This window comes from Suricata suricatta, chromosome 1 (genome assembly GCF_006229205.1).
Source record: "Suricata suricatta isolate VVHF042 chromosome 1, meerkat_22Aug2017_6uvM2_HiC, whole genome shotgun sequence".
NCBI classification, from domain to species: domain Eukaryota; kingdom Metazoa; phylum Chordata; class Mammalia; order Carnivora; family Herpestidae; genus Suricata; species Suricata suricatta.
This window is the reverse complement of record NC_043700.1, coordinates 138595336-138618871: the sequence shown is the minus strand read 5'-3', so window position 1 is coordinate 138618871 and position 23536 is coordinate 138595336. Positions and strand designations below refer to the sequence as shown.

General features: G+C 37.0%; 1 protein-coding gene across 1 annotated transcript in view; it reads right to left on the bottom strand.

Moving 5' to 3' along the window:
- The window catches only part of ADAMTS3 (ADAM metallopeptidase with thrombospondin type 1 motif 3), a 249462-nt gene that overhangs the window by 132949 nt on the left and 92977 nt on the right, over positions 1-23536 (bottom strand). The window contains exon 4 of the mRNA XM_029930029.1: positions 5753-5909. Coding sequence (XP_029785889.1) covers positions 5753-5909 — 157 coding nt within the window. The remainder of the gene's footprint in view (positions 1-5752; positions 5910-23536) is intronic.

Below are 23536 nucleotides of genomic sequence, written 5' to 3'. Positions count from 1 at the left end.
ATTATATTATAAATTAAACTATGCAGCTGAGTAAAAATGAATGAAATTTATCATTTAACGTCTACCTGAAAGAATGATTGCTATTTGGCAGGTCTTAATGATTTAGCAATATTACGTTCCATGCTTCATTTAATAAAGAAAACATGATGAAGATTAATTTCTCTCATTTTACTTATTTATTCATATATTTATTTATTTAGATTGCTTGCAAAGCCCATCACTGTTTCTCTGATTGGGGCACAAGTCATGAGAACTTCCAAATACAATAGGTTATAGCACCTACTGACTTTTCTACAGATTCAGGGAAGGACTCGCTTAGGAAGTTCCTAGAGTCACCAAAATAAGAAATAGTCTTCCCATTATTCAAGTTCTTACTTCATGGTTTCATTCCCTGGCAACCAGGAGCAACTCCCAAATCATTTCTGACTTGTACATGTTTCCCACCTGGGACAAAGACACTCCTTCACAGCACCATGACAACCACACCAGCGACACAAGCGCTTGGGTTCATGCAGGAAAATGAAAATCCTGAAAGAAGCTAGGAGATAAAGGCTTACTATTCCTTGTTTCCCACTGGTAGGAAGTAATTACAAAAATTACTTTAACACAAAGCTTCTGGTGAGTGAATAGTGTGTAATTCGATGGGAGAAGCCTAAGGGCATAGGGATTAAATTTGAAAAAATTATGAAAAGCTGAATGATGTGATACAAGTAGAACCCCCCATCGCTCCCCCAATAGACTGCCTAAAGCAAACTTCTTATTGATGACAATGGAGACAATCTTAAGAGATGGTCAGGGTACATTTTGTTTTTCATGACTTGAGATTCAACTGATTGATTTAACAGTGGAGGTGAACTTTATGCCCCTTTATTGGTTGATAAACCATGTCACTACCAAGTGAAATTTCAAAAACAGTAAAATATAAAATAATTTGGTTTAAACTAAATGTCCAAAAATGGATAGTATTTCCATCCTCCCAAAGCAGATATCAAAAAAAGAAGTAAATTCAACTCTACCCACAATGATAAAGCAGACAATTTTTTATAATAAACATGCACAGTCTGTTTGTTGTTTAGTGAAAAGGATGGAACTTCTTTGCCAGAAAATGGTGGTACTGTGTGTTAGAAACACCTGCCAATTCTGCACTGGAAGAGATTATATACATTGCCAAACATAAAACTATTTTAGACCTAAAGCAGAGTATTGCATCTGTGATTTTACAAGTTCAATATATTTTCAAACAGTTCTTCACATTTGTCCACATTTCAAAAACAATACAATTTCCTTATTAAAAGTCCAGGAAAGAAAAATCTGTGTGATACATGTAAATGGTTGAGATAATATATTGTCTCAACAGGTTCAAAGCTGTGACTTTTATTGGAAACCTAGATAAATATTCTAAGAGGATAAAGAATCAAAATATATGTTTACTTTTAGTTGAGAGGAATAGTGTTCATAACTGTGCAGAAGCATATTTTTTGCTTTGCTTTTAGCTTTTCATTTTTTGGACACAATGTTCTCCCTTCCTACAGTGATAGGTAGCAAACATCTTTTCTGGGCTTCCAATTCTGTGCAAGGTGCACCTTCTGATTCTCGTTGATGTGAGGTTACAAAAGAGAGTAGAAAGCAAGCAGAGACGTTCTAAGCATCCACAAGGCAATTCTTGCCCCCTGACTCCAAGCTAACCCCTACCCATCCCTACCCCAACATGAATATAAGGACATTCATCCACTGACTCTGAGACATGATTATGAAAATATCCTGTGTTTTTTTATTCCATCACTATTCCAATGAAACTTCAGACTCAATATATCAAACTTACACCTACTTGTCATTCTCCATCAAGCCTATTTCTGTTTCTTATTTTAAATACCTGAATTCTGGAAAGAGAATCCTCTGGTCTTTCAGATTAGGATTCTGAGTCATCCTTGTTTACTCGCTCTCCACCCCTGATATATTCTGCATCAAATAACTCTGTCAGTTTTACTTCAGTGTCAACCCATTTTTGCTCCTTCTGTCCATCTCACTATTACCACCTAGTTCAGGTTATAAATGGTTTTAATATAGAATACTCCCACCAAATTACAGAACTCAAATCAATGACACCTCTGAGTTCCTAAGCTGACAAAATAAGACATGTGGTCAGGCAATTATGGGAATGACCCACAAAATACAACAAAATATTCATTTACAGGGACCCTAATGCTGAAACTCTGTTGGGTCAGAGTGCCTTGTTTAACATAAAAATTTTTCCTAATGACTTGCTGTCAGAGAAACATAACACCATGCCCCTCAAATGCATTTCTAAGTACATCTTATGTATTTTAATCTCCTTCTTATAACTTATTGAAAAAAGATCTCATGTGTCTCCTAAAATAACCACCTTAATTGATCCAGACAAAGCATTGTGTTATATGATTCTACAGTTTTCATAGGTAAATCAAAATACTTTTTAAACCTAGAATCCGTTCAATTTTACATTTTAGAATGGAGGAATAAAGTACAAAAATATATTTTTAATTTCACTTGGAAAGTATGTAGTCCATGAAAAAGCGTGGCTCTCAGTCCTGTGACCAAGAAGTTAAAAGAATTTTACAGCTATTGTACAGTACTTAAAGTTCTGAATCTGAATCTCTTTTTACCCAAGGAAAACATTTCCATTTCTAAAATACATGGTCACAATTTGAGATTCTCAAAAGGAAGTAAATTGACATCATCAGCAACTCACTTCAATCAGAACTACATAAATAAAATAAAAGTTAAAGTTCATACTAAGGTTTATCATGGAACATTCTATGTTCTAAGATAATTGAGAATTAACAAAGGAACTCCTCTCCCTTTGACCCGTGATTGTTGAAAACCTATTTAAAATGTATTTTGTGGCCTATTTCAACTATAAATTAATCTTCTATTGAAAACTGAAAAACTAAAAATAAAGTTTTTAGTGTCTGCATTCTTAAAGACAACTCATTATAAAATCTGATGCTGATGCTACTGGAATTGATATTTTAAATGATTGTCTAAACTAATGCCCCAAATTGTCTTTATCTCATCTAATTCTTTTAAACTTATATGCTCTGATGGCTAAATTAGCTTTCCTAACCTTGTGTCTAGAAATACAATAAGTATTAAATATCATATTTCTCATAATTTTATTTCAATAAAAACTCTTCTATCCTTCTTTGTAAATATTACACTACTGAAAATCCCAGGATGGATACCTCAGGTACTGAAATGGAACACCTATTGCTTGGGGAAGCTGTAGGTATGACAGAGGAGCAACTGAGAGGAAAGTCATAGTGACTTATCTTGTTTCCGGTCCTCTAACACAATTCTAGAACATGCTTTTCTAAAAGATACTTAACCACATTAGATATTTATGGGGGCGCCTGGGTGACTCAGTCGGTTGAGCAACCGGCTTCGGCTCAGGTCATGATCTCACAGTTCATGGGTTCAAGCCCCGCATCAGATTCTGTGCTGACCACTAGCTCAGAGCCTGGAGACTGCTTCGGATTCTGTATCTTTCTCTCTCTGACCCTCCCCGGCTCATGCTGTCTCTCCCTCTCTCTCTCTAAAAAATAAATAAAACATTAGAAAAAATTTTTTTAAATATTAGATTTTTATAACAATTAAACTCTAAAACTAAGGTATTGTATTCTCCTACCTACCCTTTGATATAACCAGTCTTCTAATTTAGAATAACATTTTTAAAACATGAAAATAGAAATGAGAACTAATAGTAATGTATCACAACATGAAGGCAAGCAACGCTTAAATGGTCAGCTTTAAATAAAACTCCTAACACATATATCTTTGTCCAAAATAAGTAATATTAATAATCAATAGCAATAACAACAGCTACCATTGATTAACCATTTCTTATTGTTGAGGGCTACATTCAACAATTTGCATATCCTATTTTTAAAACTTATAATTGTGTAGTATATTTTAATTCTTTATTCACAGATAAACTGAGGCTCAGAAAGGTCAAATGCTAACTAAAGTAACAGAATAACTTGATGTTTTAGAGCTACTACTCACATCTGTCTAAATGCATAGTGTACTCTCTTCTGACTACATCACAATGACCCTCTAGAATAGGCACACATTTCACACTATTTTTTTTTTAAATCTTTATTTATTTTTGAGAGTGAGACAGAAACAGAGTGTGAGCAGGGAAGAGGCAGACACAGAATCTGAAACAGGCTTCAGGCTCCAAGCTGTCAGCACAGAGCCTGACGCGAGGCTCAAACCCACGATCTGTGAGATCATGACCTGAACCGAAGTCAGACACTTAACCGACTGAGCCACCCAGGTGCCCCACATTTCACACCAGTAATTCAGTGCTGTTGCTTCAAGTCAGGTATTTCTCAAAAATTCTTCAGGCTGGGTTAATTAAGATATTTTTTAAATTTTATTTATTTATTTTCAGAGGAGAAAGCAAGCACAAGCTGGGTAAGGGCAGAGAGAGACAGAAGAGAGAATCCCAAGCACGGAGCCCAAAACAGGGCTCCATCTCATTAACCGTGAGATCATAATCTGAGCTGGAATCAAGAGTCAGACACTTAACCGACTAAGCCACCAAGTGCCCCAAATTTTAAATTTATTTTAAACTGTACTATTCTACCAGTACAGCATATTAATGGTAACTGGTGGTATCTGAAAATCAAACTCACTAGGTAACAAGTCTCAAAAGGCAAGATATCATTAATCTAGAATCTAGATTATTAAATTAAGCTTATTTACATTCCTGAAATTTCCCTAGAGGAAATTTTTTATTATCTCTAATTCAGATTGTTGGCCTGGCAAAGTAAATAAAGACTTTTTGAAATTTGGTTAAAAATATAGATTCTTAAATTTCCTTTCTCTTCCAGAAAGGAAACTTCTATATTCAACTCATAAAAACATCTTTTTAATAACAAATTACTTTCAGATTTCATAAAAACAAACAAAACTAGAAAAACCTTATGTGGCATAATTTCATTGACTTTAGTGGTCCAGCCTACTTTGAAATAAAATTTGACAGAATCCTTCAAGTCATTCTCTCTTTCATATTGTAAAAAGTTTTGTAAAATAGACCTTAAAGTCAAATGTCATTCTTCTTTCCTTTTTTGTTGTTTAAATTCTTTTTAGTGTTTACTTATTTTTGAGAGAGAGAGCGAGAACGAGAGGGGGAGGGGTAGAAAGAGAAGGAGACAGAATCTGAAGCAGGCTCCAGGGTGAGCTGTCAACAGAAAGCCTGACGCGGGACTCAAACTCACAGATCGTGAGATCATGATCTGAGCCAAGGTTGGACCCTTAAATGACTGAGCCACCCAGGTACCCCAGCATTCTTATTTTCAAATATATCTATGACATATCTATCTTTCTCTGTCATGTCAATATATTTCATTTTAAAAGTTTGAAAATAATATTAGTAACACATAATTGAGATACTTCTGGAAGACTAAAATATTTCCAAGTTTTCACAGAAGCTAGAAAAATAATCACTTTAATGTGAAACTGTAAACAGAATCATAAATAACAGATTGGGGACACAATACTGCACTGGAATAAAATAATACCAATAACATATATTCTGCTAGATGTTTAAAAAAAGGTGGGCCATATTTCATGATTTATAAACTTCTCTTGCTATCTCCACATGAGGCAAGAGCACATGACAATCACATTCGCTTAATGGATTGGGAGAGTTGTTTTCTCCATACCTTAAAATTACAGATAATTATTAAGCCTCATCAAAGATTCCTACCTCCATAGTAGCAGTCATGTGACATGTTTACGGGAGGTCGTTCTACTGCTGATCTCTTGTAGACAACATGAATCCTTCCTTTTTCTTCCTCCATCTGCTTACCTCTTTCCAAAGGCTCAATGAAATACTCATCATTATCACTTTTTATCATTCCAGCCTAGAGAAAGCAGAAAATGTGTTAATTTTGAAAAGAAGGATCTGTCACCTTTAGCTCACAAATACCTTTTTAAATGGCAAGAATATAATTTGTGAAAACGAATGCTTTTTCTTTCTACTTTTGGCTAAAAATGTAAAATGGTTAAATAATTTATAGAAGGCAGACATTCATGTATCTTAGGGACAAAAGAAGTCATATAAGGATAATAAGAATTTTATCTAGGGTAAGAAAAGAAAATTACACAACATATAAATTGCAACAGACTACAGAAGAAGTGCATTTATATATTCTACTGGTATTTTATGTCTAAAAGAAATCTTATAGGGGTAATAAATTCAAGACATATCTCTTATCCCATAATAATCTGTTGTACATGCATGTTTAGTATTTTTTGTAACTCATTTATGTGGTCCTTCTATATCATTATGGTGTAAGAATGAGTTCCACAGTGCACTCAGTAAATAAATGTATTTATCACTTTAAGTAGCCTCTTTAAGCTTCAGTAGAAACCCTGCATTTCTAATATTTATTAATTTGACAAACTATTTGTCCTATCTTAATCTAACTTGATGATTTTATTCATACTTTTTCTTCCTCAAGTTTCATCCTTCCATACTAAAAAGGTTATCCTTGTATTCATTACTTTCTACCTCTCTAATATTTAGTCTTTTTCTGACTGTTTCATCTTTTATTTAGAAAATACCAGGACTATATTCAGTACTAGAGCTGAATAGCAATGATGGTTTTGTCTGAAATTGGCTCATTAGGTGTCAAGTCCACATTATAGTCGAATAGTTACAGCTTATATTTCTACTTTAAAGGTCACACATTAATAGGTAATATTAATTTAAATTTCAGTACATTTATTTGAAAACCAAGTTGAACAAATAATGTTTTATTGTGGGAATTATAATTATTTTGGAAATACACATCGGATCTAGGAGTAAGTCATATTTTTTATCTGAGGCCCATAGCTTATTCTATATTTTCAAATATGGGATCACTGGCTCTCATGGAACATAGGCTGGACCTTAGGGATTCTCATCCCCTCTGGCTGTTGATCGAGTGGCTCCACCACTCTGTTGAGAAACACAGAAATGAAACATAGCTACATGCTAATAAATAGCATTTGTTTTCAGCAAATGTGCCTCTGACTGTAGCTTTTCTATTGAATTCAACTCTGTTCCCCAGTTTCCATTCTGACTTCTTCTATCCGGTTTGCTCTGTCTCCTCCTTCCCCTGTGTAAGCCTCACAGGGATATCGTAGAAGCTAAGGTGTCTCCACATGCACACCTACACCATCCCTCCTGCTATGCACAGCCCTTCAACGTATGTGACCATGTCTCACAAGAAATCATCACCACACCTCCTTCACCATGCTTAGTCTTTACCCTCTTGAACAAACTTCTAGCCTTCACTAAAAAGAACACTGAGTAATAGGCATTCCATAGTAATGCTGGTCTTCCAGACACTACTCCCATATCTAGAGTTGTTTTCTCATCTGGTCAATTATTCTTCCCCTCCTCCTATACTGTGAAATGCATCGTTTTTCACAAAAGGCCTGATTAGATCTTTACCCTACAGTCAATGATCTCCTCTATAAATATAATTTCCAACATTTCTTAATGATGTTCAGTTGTCATTTTAATCTATTTAGCATTGGTGTCTTATTCTTATATCTCTTTTGACCAGTAACTTCAACTTCACTCTTTTTGACCTTCTCAGGCATATATGTTTTAATAATGTTCATAAAACATAATCCAACTAAGCACAAACACAGTAAATATATAGCTCATTAACTAGCAGTGCCACATCCAAGGCTTACATGTCCAGTCTCATCACGAATGCCACCCACTGGTGGAAGGCAGCATTAATTGGCTTTATCTTGAAAACACTGGTGTCTTGATACACACTTAAGTGTACAAATTGAGGTTTATCGGCATGAGGCTTCAGTATCCATCCTTGTTCTAGTTCTAGTCTTTCTTTGCCCCAAATCCGTCTAGTCAACATGTTCTATAAAGTTTCTGACTTTCCCATCCCATCTTTCTATTTCTACCACCACTTTCTTAGTCACAGACATCATCAGTACTCATTTGGATTACGGAAACTACCTCCTATCTTGAGACTTCCATAAATCATAGTGATTCTCCCAGATGAGCGCCTGACTGTGGATGGAAACAGTGGTCACTGAAGGAACTCTGAGCAATGGGCAACAGTGAGTGGGGACACTTGGAAGTGATGGAGAGGCAGTGAGGATTAGCTCACATGCCTTTAAAACACCTTTCTACATACCTCCTACTGCAAACACTCAAATCCCCGGTCCCATGATGTTACTTTCTCCACTAAGCCAGATTCCATTTCCTGGCTCTCTCTTGCAGTTGGCTGTGAACCATGTTACTGTACCGTACCCAGGAAAGTCAGTGGGAGTGATGAATACCAAGAATAGGGCTAGCGCATAAAAACCTCCCATGCGGGCTTCCTTACGCTCTTTCCCTTATGACTGAGCAAACACAGGTAACACCAAAAATTTTATACAGCTCAACTTCTCCCCTAGAAGGCAGTGAAAATTTAAGCCAGGTTGAGGTGATATCAACGACAAGGTGATGCTGGGTTACGTGACCTCCAGTTTTTGTCTATGGACAAAAATTCAGAAAGCCTATCCTTTTATTCATTAACTTAAGCAAAGTTTAATGAAAAAAGAAGCTTATCTATAGATAAACTATACTAGACCCCATAGTAAACAAAAATTTCTCAAAGATATGGTCTGCTTGCTATCTAGTTTAGGGCAAGCTAGTCAAATAAATAAAATACATGCCTAAAGGTATTCAGTGAGGTAGGTTATGCTAAGTCCAAAAAGTATGTAATATTGCACTTGAGAGTCAAATCAAGTGAGGGTATTTTCCCCCACAAGCTTACTAGACACAGTAAATTGTCAGTTGGAGCTGTTGATTCTATACCAAAAATTATCTAAAATGTATTTCAACTAAAATCTCTCTAGTCCCCATAGGGACTTCACTTCGGCCACTGCTATTGGTCACACGGTCTCACATTCTCACACAGCACAGGGACCAAAATTGTTCTTTCACACTATCATAGTATTTTAGACAAACTAGAATGTGGTAACAAATGGATGGAACGTGTAATGGCTCAACGCATGGGGTGTTGCGCTCTCCCTCACATAGAAGCTCAGGGCAGTTCTAGGTCAGCTGGGAGGGGATTCTGTTCCATACAGCCACAAAGGTGTCCAGCTGACAGCAGCTCTACCATTTCAACATGCACGCCTAAGTTTGCCCAGTCAGAAGGGAAACAGCTTGAGGAGTCCACATGGGAGATTTTTATGAGCTCGCCCTCTATGAGTGGCCATTCACCACTATTTACCATGGAGCTATTCACTGCTACTACTTACTTCTAAGTATAGGATATACTAACAGGGCCCAAAGCCCACTGCAAAGAGAACCTGGAAATGGAATCTGGCTGTGTGCCCAGGGAGAAAAGACAAATGGATTTTAATGAACAGATGGCAATCTCAGCTTCAAATAAGATCATGTCATGCCTTTGCTTAAAACACTTCAATTGCTTCCCATTGCACTTAAAATCACACTGCTTACCATGGCCTTCAAGGCCTGCATCATCCGGCCCTGCCATCAACGCTAGGCAGCGCCACTCCAACAGACTTACTATGCTCCAGCCCTCAGGGCCTTTGTTCAGTTTCATTTTTCCTGTGATTTTCCTAAGCTCTTTTCAGCTTCAGACATTTGAAATGTTTTTGGTTCTACTTAGAAGCCTCCTCTCCCACCACATCACACTTCCCTTAGCTAGCTATGTTTCATTTTCTGGGTCTCAGCTTAAATGTGACTTTCTTAGAAATGACTGTCCGACTTCCTTACCCCTTCCTGCGTTAGGTATTCCCATCTCGTTTAGGGCCCATCTCAGCCCAGCATTCTGACCTGGAGCAGTGTGTTCTTTTCTCTCATGACCCTTAACACAAATTCCAGTTGTTTTACCTAAATGCTAAATTTATTATCCTCCGTCTCCCCCACAGCACTCTCAGCGCCTGAGGCAGACTCTCTTCTTTCATCTTGGTCTCCATAAGCACCGGCACAACTGCTAGCACAAAATACATTTTCAACACATTTTTTAATGAAAGACTATAGGAATGAATGGTACAGGTGAAAAAATTTTCCAGACTTGTAGTGATCTTCAACAGGTGTGAGGACTACCATGCCGGTGGTGTGAGAGAAGGCACTAGAAGTGAGGCAGGTCAGGCTCATGCAAGGTTCTGAAGTGCAAGAGCCCTATACATGCATGACAACAGTGAGTACCCTGCTCATTGGGAGTAGAGTCTGTGGGGGTGCAGTTCTGAGAAATGATGCAATGGAGGACTGTGTCCCCTTGAGTCTGAGCTTTAACATGTAGAACGGAGACCAACCACAACACCAAGGTGATCAGTAGATGAGAAGAAAGTCATCTGGGAAGAATGATCTGACCACTACCTGCCAGAGGATAGAAAGGCTAGAAAGCAAGCAACATGGGGCTAAGTAAAAGCCCAGCTGGCAGAAGTGGCAATGGGAGAACGAAAGGGGAAAGGAATGAAGAGTACATACAGGAGAAAATAAGTTTAAAACGTAAGTTCCTCTGCTTTCACAGACTCCCCTTATGAAGGCCACTGGGCTTTCTCTGCTCTTGGCATCACCACCTCCTGGGCCTGTGTCCTTGCTCACACTTCACGGCTCCACTCCAGCCACAACAGGTTCTTGGCTGATCTTTATTCTCCCCACTTCCAAGACATAGACTAGATGATTGTCACCCTTTCAGAACATGAGCTTCACCAAGCATGGACTTTGTCCCATTACTGCTGCCTCCACAGGCCCAGAACAGGGACTGGGCCAAAGTAGGTACCTAATATTTGAGGGAGAGTGGGAGAAGAAATTAATGTAAGAAATGGGCAAGTGAAAATAAAACATCTTAGAAAGACACTGAAAGGGAATAGCAAGAGATGGGAGGAAAACAGAGTACTGTGTCCTGGGCATCTAAGTAAGAGAGAGAGCTATCAAAATTAATGCAACTGCAATAAAGAAGACACAAAGAATGAAGACTGTGGGAAGGAAACCACACACACAAAATATACTGAATTAGAGGAATGCATGGGTGGCTCAGTCTGTCGAGTGTCTGACCTCGGCTCAGGTCATGATTTCATGATCTGTGAGTTTGAGCCCCACATCGAGCTCTGTGCTAACAGTTGAGCCTGGAGCCTGCTTTGGATTCTGGGTCTCCTTCTCTTTCTGCCCCTCCCCCTCTCGGGCTCTGTCTCCCCCCTCCCTCAAAAAAAATTTTTTTAAATATCAAATTATAGTAGCAGGGGCTGAAAAGATATTGCAAAGAGTTATGGAAGAGGAAGTGGTCAAACCACATATACTTCAGATCCTATTCAGAGCCATTATGGGTAGATTTTTCTGTTGCTCTTCTCACCACACTATATTGATTGCTCTCACTTTCTCTCACCAAATATCAGGTGACTATTCAACAAGTACTCGTGTTTTTAACTTTTTTTTCTCTTCTGCTTTGTTTTTTTATTTTGAGAGAGGGAGAGAGAATCCACACATGTGAGTGAGCTGGGGAGGTACAGAGGGAGAGAGAATCTCAAGCAGGCTCCACACTGGAGCCCATGCAGGGCTCTATCTCATGACTGCGAGATCAGGACTTGAACCAAAACTAACAGCTGGACACTTAACCGACTCAGTCACCCAGGTGTCCTAGTACTCACGTTTTTAGATAAGATCACCACAAGCATAAAATCGTCAGTAATGACAGTTAAGTACTGAAGGTTCTTTTATCCACTGACATAATCATTTAGGGAGCTATGCAATTCAATGAACACTGTTGGAAGCTCAAAGACCATGCACTGTCATGCCCCAATATTAAATAACACACTGCTAATCTCAGATCCCTAGTTTGATTTCACAATAGAATATAATAGAATGACTTGAAGGAAAAAAACCCAATATATAAAATAAAGTCTCAGACCACAGCATTCTCAGTACTGGTATTATGTATCATGCTGCCAGGTATTTACAACTTTTAAATTATAACAGGAATTTTTAGAAATGTCACACATAAGATGACATATGGTCCTAGATGATTCTGTTAAACAGATGCAATCATGTCTAATCCATCTTTAATGTTACTTAAATGATGTATGATATCAAGATTTTATAAATTTCCCTTTATGACATATAGCCCTCCACATATACTATTCTCTAATCCCATGCAACAATTCAGTAACTATTTACTGTATTTCTTGAACTATTTTCCAAAAATTAACACATTAATTTTTTTAAATATTTATTATGTTTAGTATTGCATCACATTTTATTGTTTTAATTAAATCTTCACACAGGCCCTTTGACAGCATTTGGAGGGGATATTTATAAAATAATGATCTTTGCTAAAAATCCAGCTGCATAATTCCCGTCTCATCTGGTCAACTCTTCCAGCTACGTCACTCAACGGACACTGCCAAGAATCCAGAATTAAGCCAAACAGCCTCTGAGCATGGAGATACCTATCACAAAGGCCACACTCCTTACTCACCAGGAGGGGTCCGCAGAGCCATATTTGACACCCAGTTCTAATAAACCAGGTTAGATGGTTTCCTAATTTTCATCAGAGTGTAAATGGCAAACAAGAATCTGGGGTGTGGGGTGCAGGGACTTTCAGATAAGATAATGTCTATGAATGCCCTTTGTAAACTATAAGACCCTATAAAAAATGTAAAACTCAAGTCTCTACTTGTCAATAATAATAAACATCAGTCACTAAGAAAAGGCTAAATTGTGTTAACTTGGTTTAAAATAAAAATCAGTATAAAAGATATTTTAAAGAGTTCCAACAAGAATTACTAAGGCTTTCTTGAAAACTGTGCCAGATAATCTAAAAAACCTATGCTAGGAAATTTTTAATTGTGACACCTAAAGATTGCTTTACTGCAGTTTTACTGCAGTGATTCTTGAACCTATTAAGGAAGGAGAGTAGAGCTTGGTAGATTCAGGGGGGATGCCAAGAAGCATGTGCCAAATACTATATTATCGAAGCTGAAGTTGACCAAATATCCATTATTTCGTGCTCAATTGGTTGCCACCTTATACTAACTAGGTCATAATAATAATGTTTTAAATCTCTATTAAGTTTTTTGTTTTTTGCTTTTTTAATGCCTATTAAGTTTTAAACTAGTTTAAACTTAGCTTAGGTTTAAATGTCTAGAAAAGGCCCTGAGAAATTTTTATATTAATGTTGCATGTGTATGTATGTGAGAGAGAATAAGTGTAAATGGTGTTCAAAAAAGACCTTTATTATACCTTAGTGGTACAACAACTCCATCTTAAGTCACTAAGTTTCCTTGAAAACACATTTTGAGACTCACTACTTCATTCTGTTGGTTCCTCCAATATTTATTCTATTAGTGTACTCATAGACTCATTGCTTGGTTTCAATTTATCATCAGAATGGACAGATGTTATTACATGAAAATGATATCTAAATCTTTCCTGAATTTCAAGGGGGTATCTCAACGATCCCCCAAATTTCTATAGTGAAGACTTGAGGAAAACAAAATAGCTCAGAAAGGCAAAAAAACAGTGAATGGAACTAATTCAAGACTGTATTTGGTAACCAAAGACAGCATTTCTTTCTTACATTAAAGAAACTTAATTATTGGGGATGCAATTGGAGAGAGTTTATGAAAATTAAGAAGTAGCTAAAATATTCCCCAAGCCCTGCCACTAATTTCCCTGAAGTCCTCCCCTATTCTTAAACCAGAAGTAATTATTAATCTTTTTGGAGTGCAGGATTTTGTCTGTATTTCTACAGTACTTATCACTGTCAATCTTTTAACTGTGCAAGTGCCTGGAATTAAGAGATGCTGAGTAAGGTGTCAGTTGAATCAAAATATTTATAAACCTGATTAAATCCCAGATTTATCTTTGGGTTTGGCTAGCATTTCATTCAACAATGATCCTCCTGGATGACTTCTGAATCTCAACAGCATCTAACATAATCCCCTGCAAATTGCTAAGATTTAGTGTATATTTGCAGAATCTCCCCTCTGAAGGAGGGGAGTAGGCTCTCCAGTCAGGCAGGTATAATGATTGGAGTCCTAAATTAAAAAGAAAATATTACACTGCCTTGACTAAAGTAATTAATGTTGATTCAATTAACTGCTAAAGCAAATATATCTAACCTTAACCAACACTAGATATAATCATTCCAGCTCTTCAACTAGAAATATAACCTCCAACCCTCTGTTTCCAGATTCTTATCAAAATCTAGGTTGCAAGAAATAAAATTCTAGGAAGATTTCCTCAAGACTAGAGGATTTTCTATACTCAGTTTAATTCCTCTTATTGGTTTTAATCCCCACTATAAACTCCTTCCTGGGTGAAGCCAGGGCACTGTTATTTGGGCCCCTAATAAAACTATTTTCATTCAACTATGCAGAGTGTTAAAACACCAACCTATTATGAAGGAGATTATACCAAAAAGCCCTAAGAAGTTCATTATTGTAATAATTGTATGTTTGCTGTTGAGGACCTCTGTCTGTCAGTATCATATACTGTTTGCTATGCTACGTGAGAATCTAGAAAAAAAATCTTTCAGATTTTAGTAATGGGAATAGTTTTACTTTTGAGAAACTGGTCCATTTTTATTTCATTAACATTGTATATTATAAAACTGGTCAACAATGGTTAGCATTATCCAATATATCAGAAATATGCTGATATAGATTGCAACAGTCATGATAAGTTTGGTGCTAATATTCATGAAAGTAAAATATCCAGAAATGTTAAGGCACAGAAAACATAGTTGATTTTTTTTTTTGTGGAAGAAAACTGGAAAACTAAAATCATGCAACACTCCTAAGTACCTTGTCAGCCTCGTGACTGAACGACGAACAAAAAAGCATGGCCGCTGTGCGGACACAGTTAGAGGGAGGACGGGCACAGAAGTGAAGAGAAAGACGGTGTGAGCGCAGGGACTGGATTTCAAGATGAGTGGGAGGAAAGTTTCCCTGATCCTCACTTTCAGAAAGTCTTAAAAATCTCTAGTAAAATGGTTTTCGTAAGTGTTTGACATTTGTGGACTCTGTGGCATATAAAATACTGTATTCGTTTAAAGAAAAGCTTCATTCCTTTTCATAAAAAGAATAAATCACCCCCTAGAGTATCTGATTTGGTTCTTCATGTTGAGTTTTCATGTGAAGGCATTTTATCTACTGATTTTCCCAGGTCGTGATGAGGTTTTCAAGGATATACAAGAAAAATGCTAAAAAAAAAAAAAAAAAAGGCTAACTAAAGCCCTGATAAAATAAAAAAACTGTAAAACTGCCCATTTTATTAACATGGGCAATTCGGAAAGTTTACCTCTCTGACCAAATGCTCAGGATTTTCTTTATGATCTTGCCATTGACGCACTAATATACCTAACCACAAGGCTTAAGGATAAGATGACCCTATCTCATCTTAGAGTAAAGGAGGTAGCCAGTGTGGCTGAGAAGATTTGGGTTCTAGCCATAGCTTGCTACAAACTATGACTTCTGAAAAGCCATTTAAGCTCTGTGGAGCTCAGTTTCATAATCTGAAAAATTATGAGTCTTACTAGATAATCTTTAAAATGATCTCTAATTAAATGATCTTCCAATGTTAGATCTCCCAGAAAGATGGGAATTTGAAAGGCTGTTCCCTTCAAACATCCTAAGATCCACTTATTCCCATGATAAATAACTTGAAATATGACTAGAAGACTAATGTAAAGTAGGTCGCAAACTTCAGTGTGCCAAAGAAATTAGGTCCCAACCTCAGAGACTTTCCATGTTCCAACCCAGAGTCTGATTCAAAAGGACTGGGATGGAGATCAGAAATCTGCAATTTTAACAAGCACTTCAGATCCTGCAAATAGTAGTAGTCTGGAAATAATAGTTCGAGAAAAACTGCTTAAAAAGTAATGCGCCAATCAAAATGAATTTCTTGATATTTATTCCCTTATGCTAAAACAAATTTTAAGAAGATGACTATTTAAAGGAAACATGAGTAAATGGAATCCATGAAAGGAACACTGTTATAACTAAAATACATAATAGTCATCTACTAAAGATACAATAAAATATGTATACACTTCTCAGATTTTTAAGAGTTTGCAGCATAAGTCAGAGTGTCTTAAATTAACAGTTAAAAGAAACAAATAAAATGTACATTCTTTCATTGAGTAGAAAATAAAAATCTACTAACTATTGTCATAGGAGAGAAACAGCTTTGTAAATTCAACAATTAAAAAATAGTCCAAAGGGAACGTAAAATCCAAATGAACCTAACTTTTTGATCTTAGAAATTATTCAAAATAGAATTATAATACATAACAAAAAATACATAATTATTCCAAACCTTCTTGAGCCACAGAGATTAATTATTAAAGCTAGGATTGTACATATTATGTTTTGATGACACATATTGAAGATATATTTACTGTTTCTGAAAAGATAAGCTAGGTTACAATTAACATTAATAATACTAAAATTAGTAACAAGTATAATTTAAAGGATAGAAATTCTGCTTGTAAATCAAGAGTTCAATCCAGATCAGGTCAACTATTACTTCAGCACTTGCTACTTTTCGGCCATTGGGTGCTGGCAAGCCCACATCATGCTCAATGCCTCCTATGAAAGTGTTTCTTAAACTTTAAAATGCAGGGGTGCCTGGGTGGCTCAGGTGGTTAAGCATCGGCTCAGGTCATGATCTCACAGTTTGTGGGTTCGAGCCCCATGTCAGGCTCTGTACAGACTCAGCCTGGAGCCTGTCTTCAGACTCTGTGTCTCCCTCTCTCTCTCTCTCTCTCTTAAAAATACATAAAACATTAAAACATTTTTTTAAATAAATAAAATGCAAATGAATCACCTAGAGATCTTGTCAAGGCAGATTCTGCTTCAGTGCTCTGAGAGTATATATTTCTCACAAAGTCCCAGGTGATGTTGAGGCTTCTGGCCCCTGTATAATACTTTGAGTAACAAGGCCTTGGGGCATTTCAATCTCATTGAGTTAAACAGAGGAAATCCCACCGGTTGGATACAGGTCAATGTGGCAGATTTTATTTCCCAAAGATGGACTACAACACAATCTTCCATCCCACATTGCTTTTGTCAGCATGACCTTAATACTTCCTATCAAGAGGTAGACTTTAACTGCACTCCCCTTGAATCTGAGGCAGCTTTTAGGACTCACTAGTAAATTTAAATGATGTGGTAGAGATGTCATTGCATGATTTTCTAAGCCTAGCCAGGGAGAAGCTTTGCAGCTTCTGCCTCAGTCCCATGGAACACTCTCTCCTGACATGTTCCTACTCAGATCCAGCTGCCCCACGGAGAAGTCCAAGCCATATGGGGAGGCCATGTGCAGGCGCTCTGCTAACAGTCCAAGCCTGCGAACCACTCAGCCTAGCCACGAGACATATGAATGAAGACCAGCTCCATCACATCCCAACGCTCAGCCACTCAACTCACTTCTGTCTTTTAGCATTCCCAGATGAGGACCCAGAATTCTGGAGCAAAGATAAAACATCCACACTGGCCCCACTCTGAATTCCTGACACATAAAATCCATTAACACTATAAAATAGCTGTTATTTGACACCCTAAATTTGGGTGGTTTGGTAGGCAACGATGGAATGCTGAAAGAAAGGAGTTAAGATAGAAGAACACCCAGTGAATAAAAGCAAATACTTGATACTTACAGAGTATTTCTGAGTGTTCATACAAGGTTGTGCAGCAAAGAGAGGGAAGGTCAGGTGATAGAAACAAAGCTTCCAGAAGTGTTACAAGAACACAAGGGAAAAGTCTGGCCAGAAGAGAAGGTGAGTCCTGAGATGAGGTAAGAGATTATTAACAGGAATTGGGAAGGAACAATAGCAAAGGTATTTGGAAGGCATCAGCAACAAATAAATAGTAACCAATTAGATACAAACCCAAGAACATACACAGGAATTTAGAAATAGAACACGAACTGTTAATACTTTAGGATGGTTTCTAGTTTTTGCAGTGAAAACTCTTTCATCCGACTAGAATACCCATAAAGCAAAACATAAATCAATCGAAAAAGAAGAAAGGAAAAGCTGTAAGGAAAGAAACACAAGTGATACAAATAGAACACCCATTGGGCATAAATAAGACTAGAAAGACTAGAATTAAGGCACAATGGCTACAGTGGCTCATGGAATCCTGTGGTACTTCCTCCGAACAAAAATTTTTGGGTCCCTATTAGGGGTCATTCACCGTTCTAAAAAACTGGGGCTACAGTGAGGAATATGACAAAGTCACCACACTGTAAAGCTTAAAATACTAGTTAAAACAATAAACAAGTAGGTAAATGATGTGTTTTAATATAGTTAAAAGTACTGTGAAGAAAATAAAGCAGGGTACCCGAACAGTGCTATTCAAACAAAGGGGAATGGGAAAAAATCTAGAAGATTTTTCAGTGTATATACTGAATATAACCAAAAAAAAAACCTATGAAGAGCAACAGTAATGACAGAAAAAGCCAAGAGTTATTATAAAGTAACCAACAGATGAGAAGAAAGCCCACAAGAGCTTCCTAACCAACCACAATCTACCAGGTGTTCTGGTCAGAAAGTCCAGAGTCATTCTTGATCCTTTTGTAGCAGAGGCTTCTGGTACTTACAAGTACTGTGTCATCCTAGTCTATCTAGGCACACAGGAGAACTGTATTTCCCAGCCTTCTCTGCAATCTGGTATGTCCAGATACTAGCCAATGAAATGTGGGTGAAAATGAAATATGCTACATCTTAGACTGGCCTGTAATATCCTCCCCCAGCATCCTCCATGCCAGATAATGGAAGAAGAGAAAGGTTAGGAATTTGTCTCTGTTTTCCTTCCCTACCACACCATAGATCTGCCAGTAGTACCCCTCAGGCACCCTTTACCATTTCTCCTCCTTACCCCTGTGGCCTTGGGACAATAATAATGCCCAGGTCTTGATAGGCTCTGGGTGCCTCGTCATCCTCAAGATGGTTCCCTTATCCCTGCCTGCACCTCTTTAAAGAGTCCCCTTAGGAAACTCTTCTTCCTTAAATCTCCTACAGCATGTCACTGCTCCCTACCAGGACACTGACAGATACTCTTCGTAAAAATTCAAGTGAAGACTATCACACTTCGGTATGAAAGAGAACTACTAAAAATGATAGAACTTTAAAACTGAGAGCAATCTTGGAAATCGCCTTGAGTCCTTCCACCTTATTTCATACCAATGGTACCAACAACCAGTAATGGAATTTCTCTTTTACATTTTCTATATAATATTAAGCTTGACACCAAGAGAAAAATAAATGCCAAAATTTCTTATTTTTCAGGATATTTACTTATGGTATTTATAAAATTTTTAGGGAAAAATATGAGATCCAATTCTTAAAATTAACACTCAGAAACTAGTTCTCCTTTGGAACAGCGGTCGCCTCAGCTGGAACGAAGAAACATATATTTCTCAGTTCTCATTCTTTCAATGAAACCCGACTCTGTTTATAGAGCTGCCAAATGGCTGAAACAGCCCAAAACAGTTTACAGTACTGAAATATACTGACTTTTCCCCTGATGATCTTCTTATGATGGAAAAAACAAGCTTTAACCACAGCTGACCCTGATCATTAATGTCAGCTCCTGATCAAGAGCCACACCCTGCCTGCAAATCACATTAAAATGCTAAAGCATTTCTCCAGCTAATTCGGTAGCAGATTGCCACTATCAAGCTCTGTGGGCAGACTTTTTCTAGTTCCCTCTTTCACTCTAAATTTACACTTGCTCTACAGCACTCACCTCCTGTCTTGACTTTCTTCTAATGTTCTTGCTCAGAGATGTGGCACTAGCTAATACGTAGCATTTCAAGAAAAGGAGAAGGCTTATCTGTCCAAAAGTTAAACCTAGCTTCAGACTAAGCCTTAACCCTGGCACACTAAATATAAAGCTAAAGCGTTCATTGTTTTGAATAGCTACATTCGTTGATCTAATGTGTGTCAGGCACAGAGTCCAGGGTTTCACACTTTTTATTTCATCCTTCTGAATCCTTCTTTGCACACCTGTGCTATATGAAAATGTGACACCACACCAACATGGTAGCATTCTATAACAAAATTTAGTGAAGTTATGTGCTATCATTAAAATATGTCTCTTAATGTCACAATCTTTGCTAAATAGTATGCTTATGTATAAATGATTTTCCAAGCATTTATAGTTATTTCTTACAAAATCTCTAAAGAACCAGAGGTGCGCTTTCCATAATGTATGCCAGCCAATTAATGATTTTTATTCTTTTTAAATTGTAAATGTAAATCACAGAGATGTGAGGTGGGATTAGAAAAAACTATTTTCAACAATGAAGCATGGTTTTTATAGAATGGCTGGTCTCTCTAGCTTCCTATTACTATTCTGTATGTCAATCAACTAGACTATTAAGAAAGGTAAAATCCTAGTAAAAGAGTAGCTAGCCATACATACTATCAAATACAGATGGTAAGCCTCTGCCTTCAAACCTGAGCACATCCTGACCTTTAGCAATTTAATAGTAAAGAGACTAATGCTGGTCTGCATCCTGAGATTGATATGCTTTAAAAAAAAAAGATGGAGCCTCACATCTATTCAGCAGGGATGGAGTACCCCAAGAGAAGTTAGTTATGCACCTATGTGTTTGAGGCCCCCATATATGGACATATATAACAGTGATAACAATGTCAATTTAAACTTATATAGCCCATTCCTCATTTATTTGCTCACTCAATCTTTAAAAGCTTCTTGTGCTATTTAAATACTAGGACTGAAGTTAAATGAAATGCCCAAAGTCACACAGTGAGTGGCACAACTAGGACTTTAACTCATATCTTTCAACTCCTACTCTGATGTTCTTTATACCCTTACAAAGTCAAAGGAGTTCTCAGATCCGTAAGAAATGCAAATCCTGGAGCTCCACTGGAGACCAACTAAATCATACACTCTGAGGTTGGGTCCCATGGTATGGCAGAATTCTAAGGTGGCCCCCATTAATTTCTTTATGACTGGCAAAGATTTAAAACAAAGATAATCTCCAGTTCTTCAAAGTTACGGAGAAACAAACATTCTTAAACATTAGTATTAGAATTGTGAATTATGACAGCCTTTCAGGGGGATAGTTTGACGATGTGGATCAAAATTCCCCAAAATGCATATATCCTTTGAGTCAGCATTTCCACTTGTAGGAATTTAAATCTATATGTGCCAAGTAGAACAATAAAGATTAGCTATTTCAATTATGGCACAGCCACATTAAAATTTTCTTCATACATTTATACTCCCATGGAAAGATGCTGAACTCTAATATTTACAGAATAACAAATGCCATCGATAGTTTGCTCTACTTTTAGTTTTTAAAAATCATGTTTACATATAGATATAAAAATCCCTCAAAAGGCATATAGTCTGTTCTGATTATTCACGGTAGTTTCATTTTATAAAGAACAAATGAACACTGAACTAGCAAATGATGAATCATTGCTCCTAGGGAAAATACAGGGTTCAATTCCCGAAAACCACTGGTCACAATGTTTTCATCAAGCAATCAATATGTAACTCTGCTTCCAATATGGTCTGATTTAAGGATAACTTACTTAAATATATTTCTGATTCATTAACATGGAGCTCACAGCCAAAAGCATTATAATTCATGCCAGAACAAAGCTTAATTAATGTATTTTCTCCATAAGGCACATCCTGGCCTTCTTGTGCTTAAGAATATCAGACAGCACTTTAGCACTACACTTGGGGACCATTTCAAACAGTAAAATCACCGATAAAAAAAACACACACACACAAAACTGCAAAAATGTGGCACTAAGTAAACCACAAAAAGGATACTTGTTACAGTAGAAGAGTTGAAACAAGAAGGCAGAGAGTTACCTTGTTTGACCTCAGCTAGGAACATGCACATTTGGGCAACTCAAAATTTCTGCTGCTCTGTGCATGTCCGTGAATGATGACAAAAACACCCAAGTGTTGACTCTGGTGCTACAAGTAAATATTAGCAGGTAAGCAAATTTACAAATATGCAACGTATAAATAATGAGGGCTAACTATAGATCAACATGTCAACTGAAGTTACATTTACGTACTGAATTTTTCAACACTGAAATAAAAAAGATAAACTTCTTTCCCTTTGAAAGAATAAAGAGAAGTACATTTCATAGTTCAGAAAGGGCAAATTCTACCTTCTGCTTGAACTGTGGATAGTTATATTAACTCTGTTAAAATTATATGTTAACTTCTGAAACTTCTAATTGGCTGTCAGTTCTTTTAAGACAGTATGTGGTATTAGGTGCTGCATGATTGTTTAATGAATGGATGCATTTCCTCAAATGTTAAGTTTTTGTGCCTTTTGAGTTTTAGCTATTTGATTTACAGCAAGGTTCCACCAGAGTAAACTGACAGCACCTTCCTTTAAAAGTATGAAAATCAGGCAGAGTAACAGGTGTAAGACCAGGATTCATGCTGCCATAAACCAAGCCTGATGATAGGCTGCATGTATAATACTGTTTGTTCATAAATAAAAGTTCTTTCATGTAGAAAAATTCTAAATTTTTTTAATGCTTATTTTTGAGACAGAGAGTGACAGAGTGTGAACAAGGAAGAGGCAGAGAATCTGAAACAGGCTCCAGGCTCTAAGCTGTCAGCACAGAACCCGGTGCAGGGCTCAAACCCACAAACTGCAAGATCATGACCTGAGCTGAAGTCAGACGCTTAACCAACTGAGCCACCCAGGTGGCCCCCATGTAGAAAAATTCTAAAGCAGCATCTCTCATGCTGCGTTGTCTTAGGACCCTTTTACATTCTTTAAAATCACTGAGTCTCCCCAAAGAGACTGTGTTTGTATAGCTTATCTTTCTTGGTACTTACTTTGTTAAAATTTTTAAAGATTATAAAAACATTTATAATTCATTTACAGATAAATATAATGAGTCCATTATATGACAAAATAAATAACATTTTACAAAAACTAACCATGATTTTCAAAAAAAAGACAATTTAGTGCAAAGAGTGGCATTGTTTTATATTTTTTGCAAATCTTTTTTGTGCGACTTAGTAGAAGACAGCTGGATTCTCCCACCTGCTCCTGAATTCAATCTGTTGTAATATCGATCACACTCCTGGCAGCCTCTAGAAGTTCATCTGTAGATTTTAGTGAGAATGACAATGAAAGATGTCTTAGTATTATTATGGAAATAATCTGAACTCACAGAAGCCCTGAAAAGGTCTTAAGGACATAGAGTAACCAACCTGTCAAGTTTAACAGGATTTTCCTAGTTTTATTTGTTATTTTATTCTTTTACTTTTGATTAAAATTCCACTTAGTTAACATACAGTGCAATATTAATTTCAGGTGTACAATACAGCAATTCGACACTTCCGAACATCCCCCAGTGCTGAGCACAAATGTCCTCCTTAACCGCTATTAGCCACTCTCACCCCACTCCCCTCTGGTAACCATCAGCTTGCTCTCTATAGTTGAGTCTGTTTCTTGGTTTGCCTCTCTCTTCCCCCCACCCCCCATGCT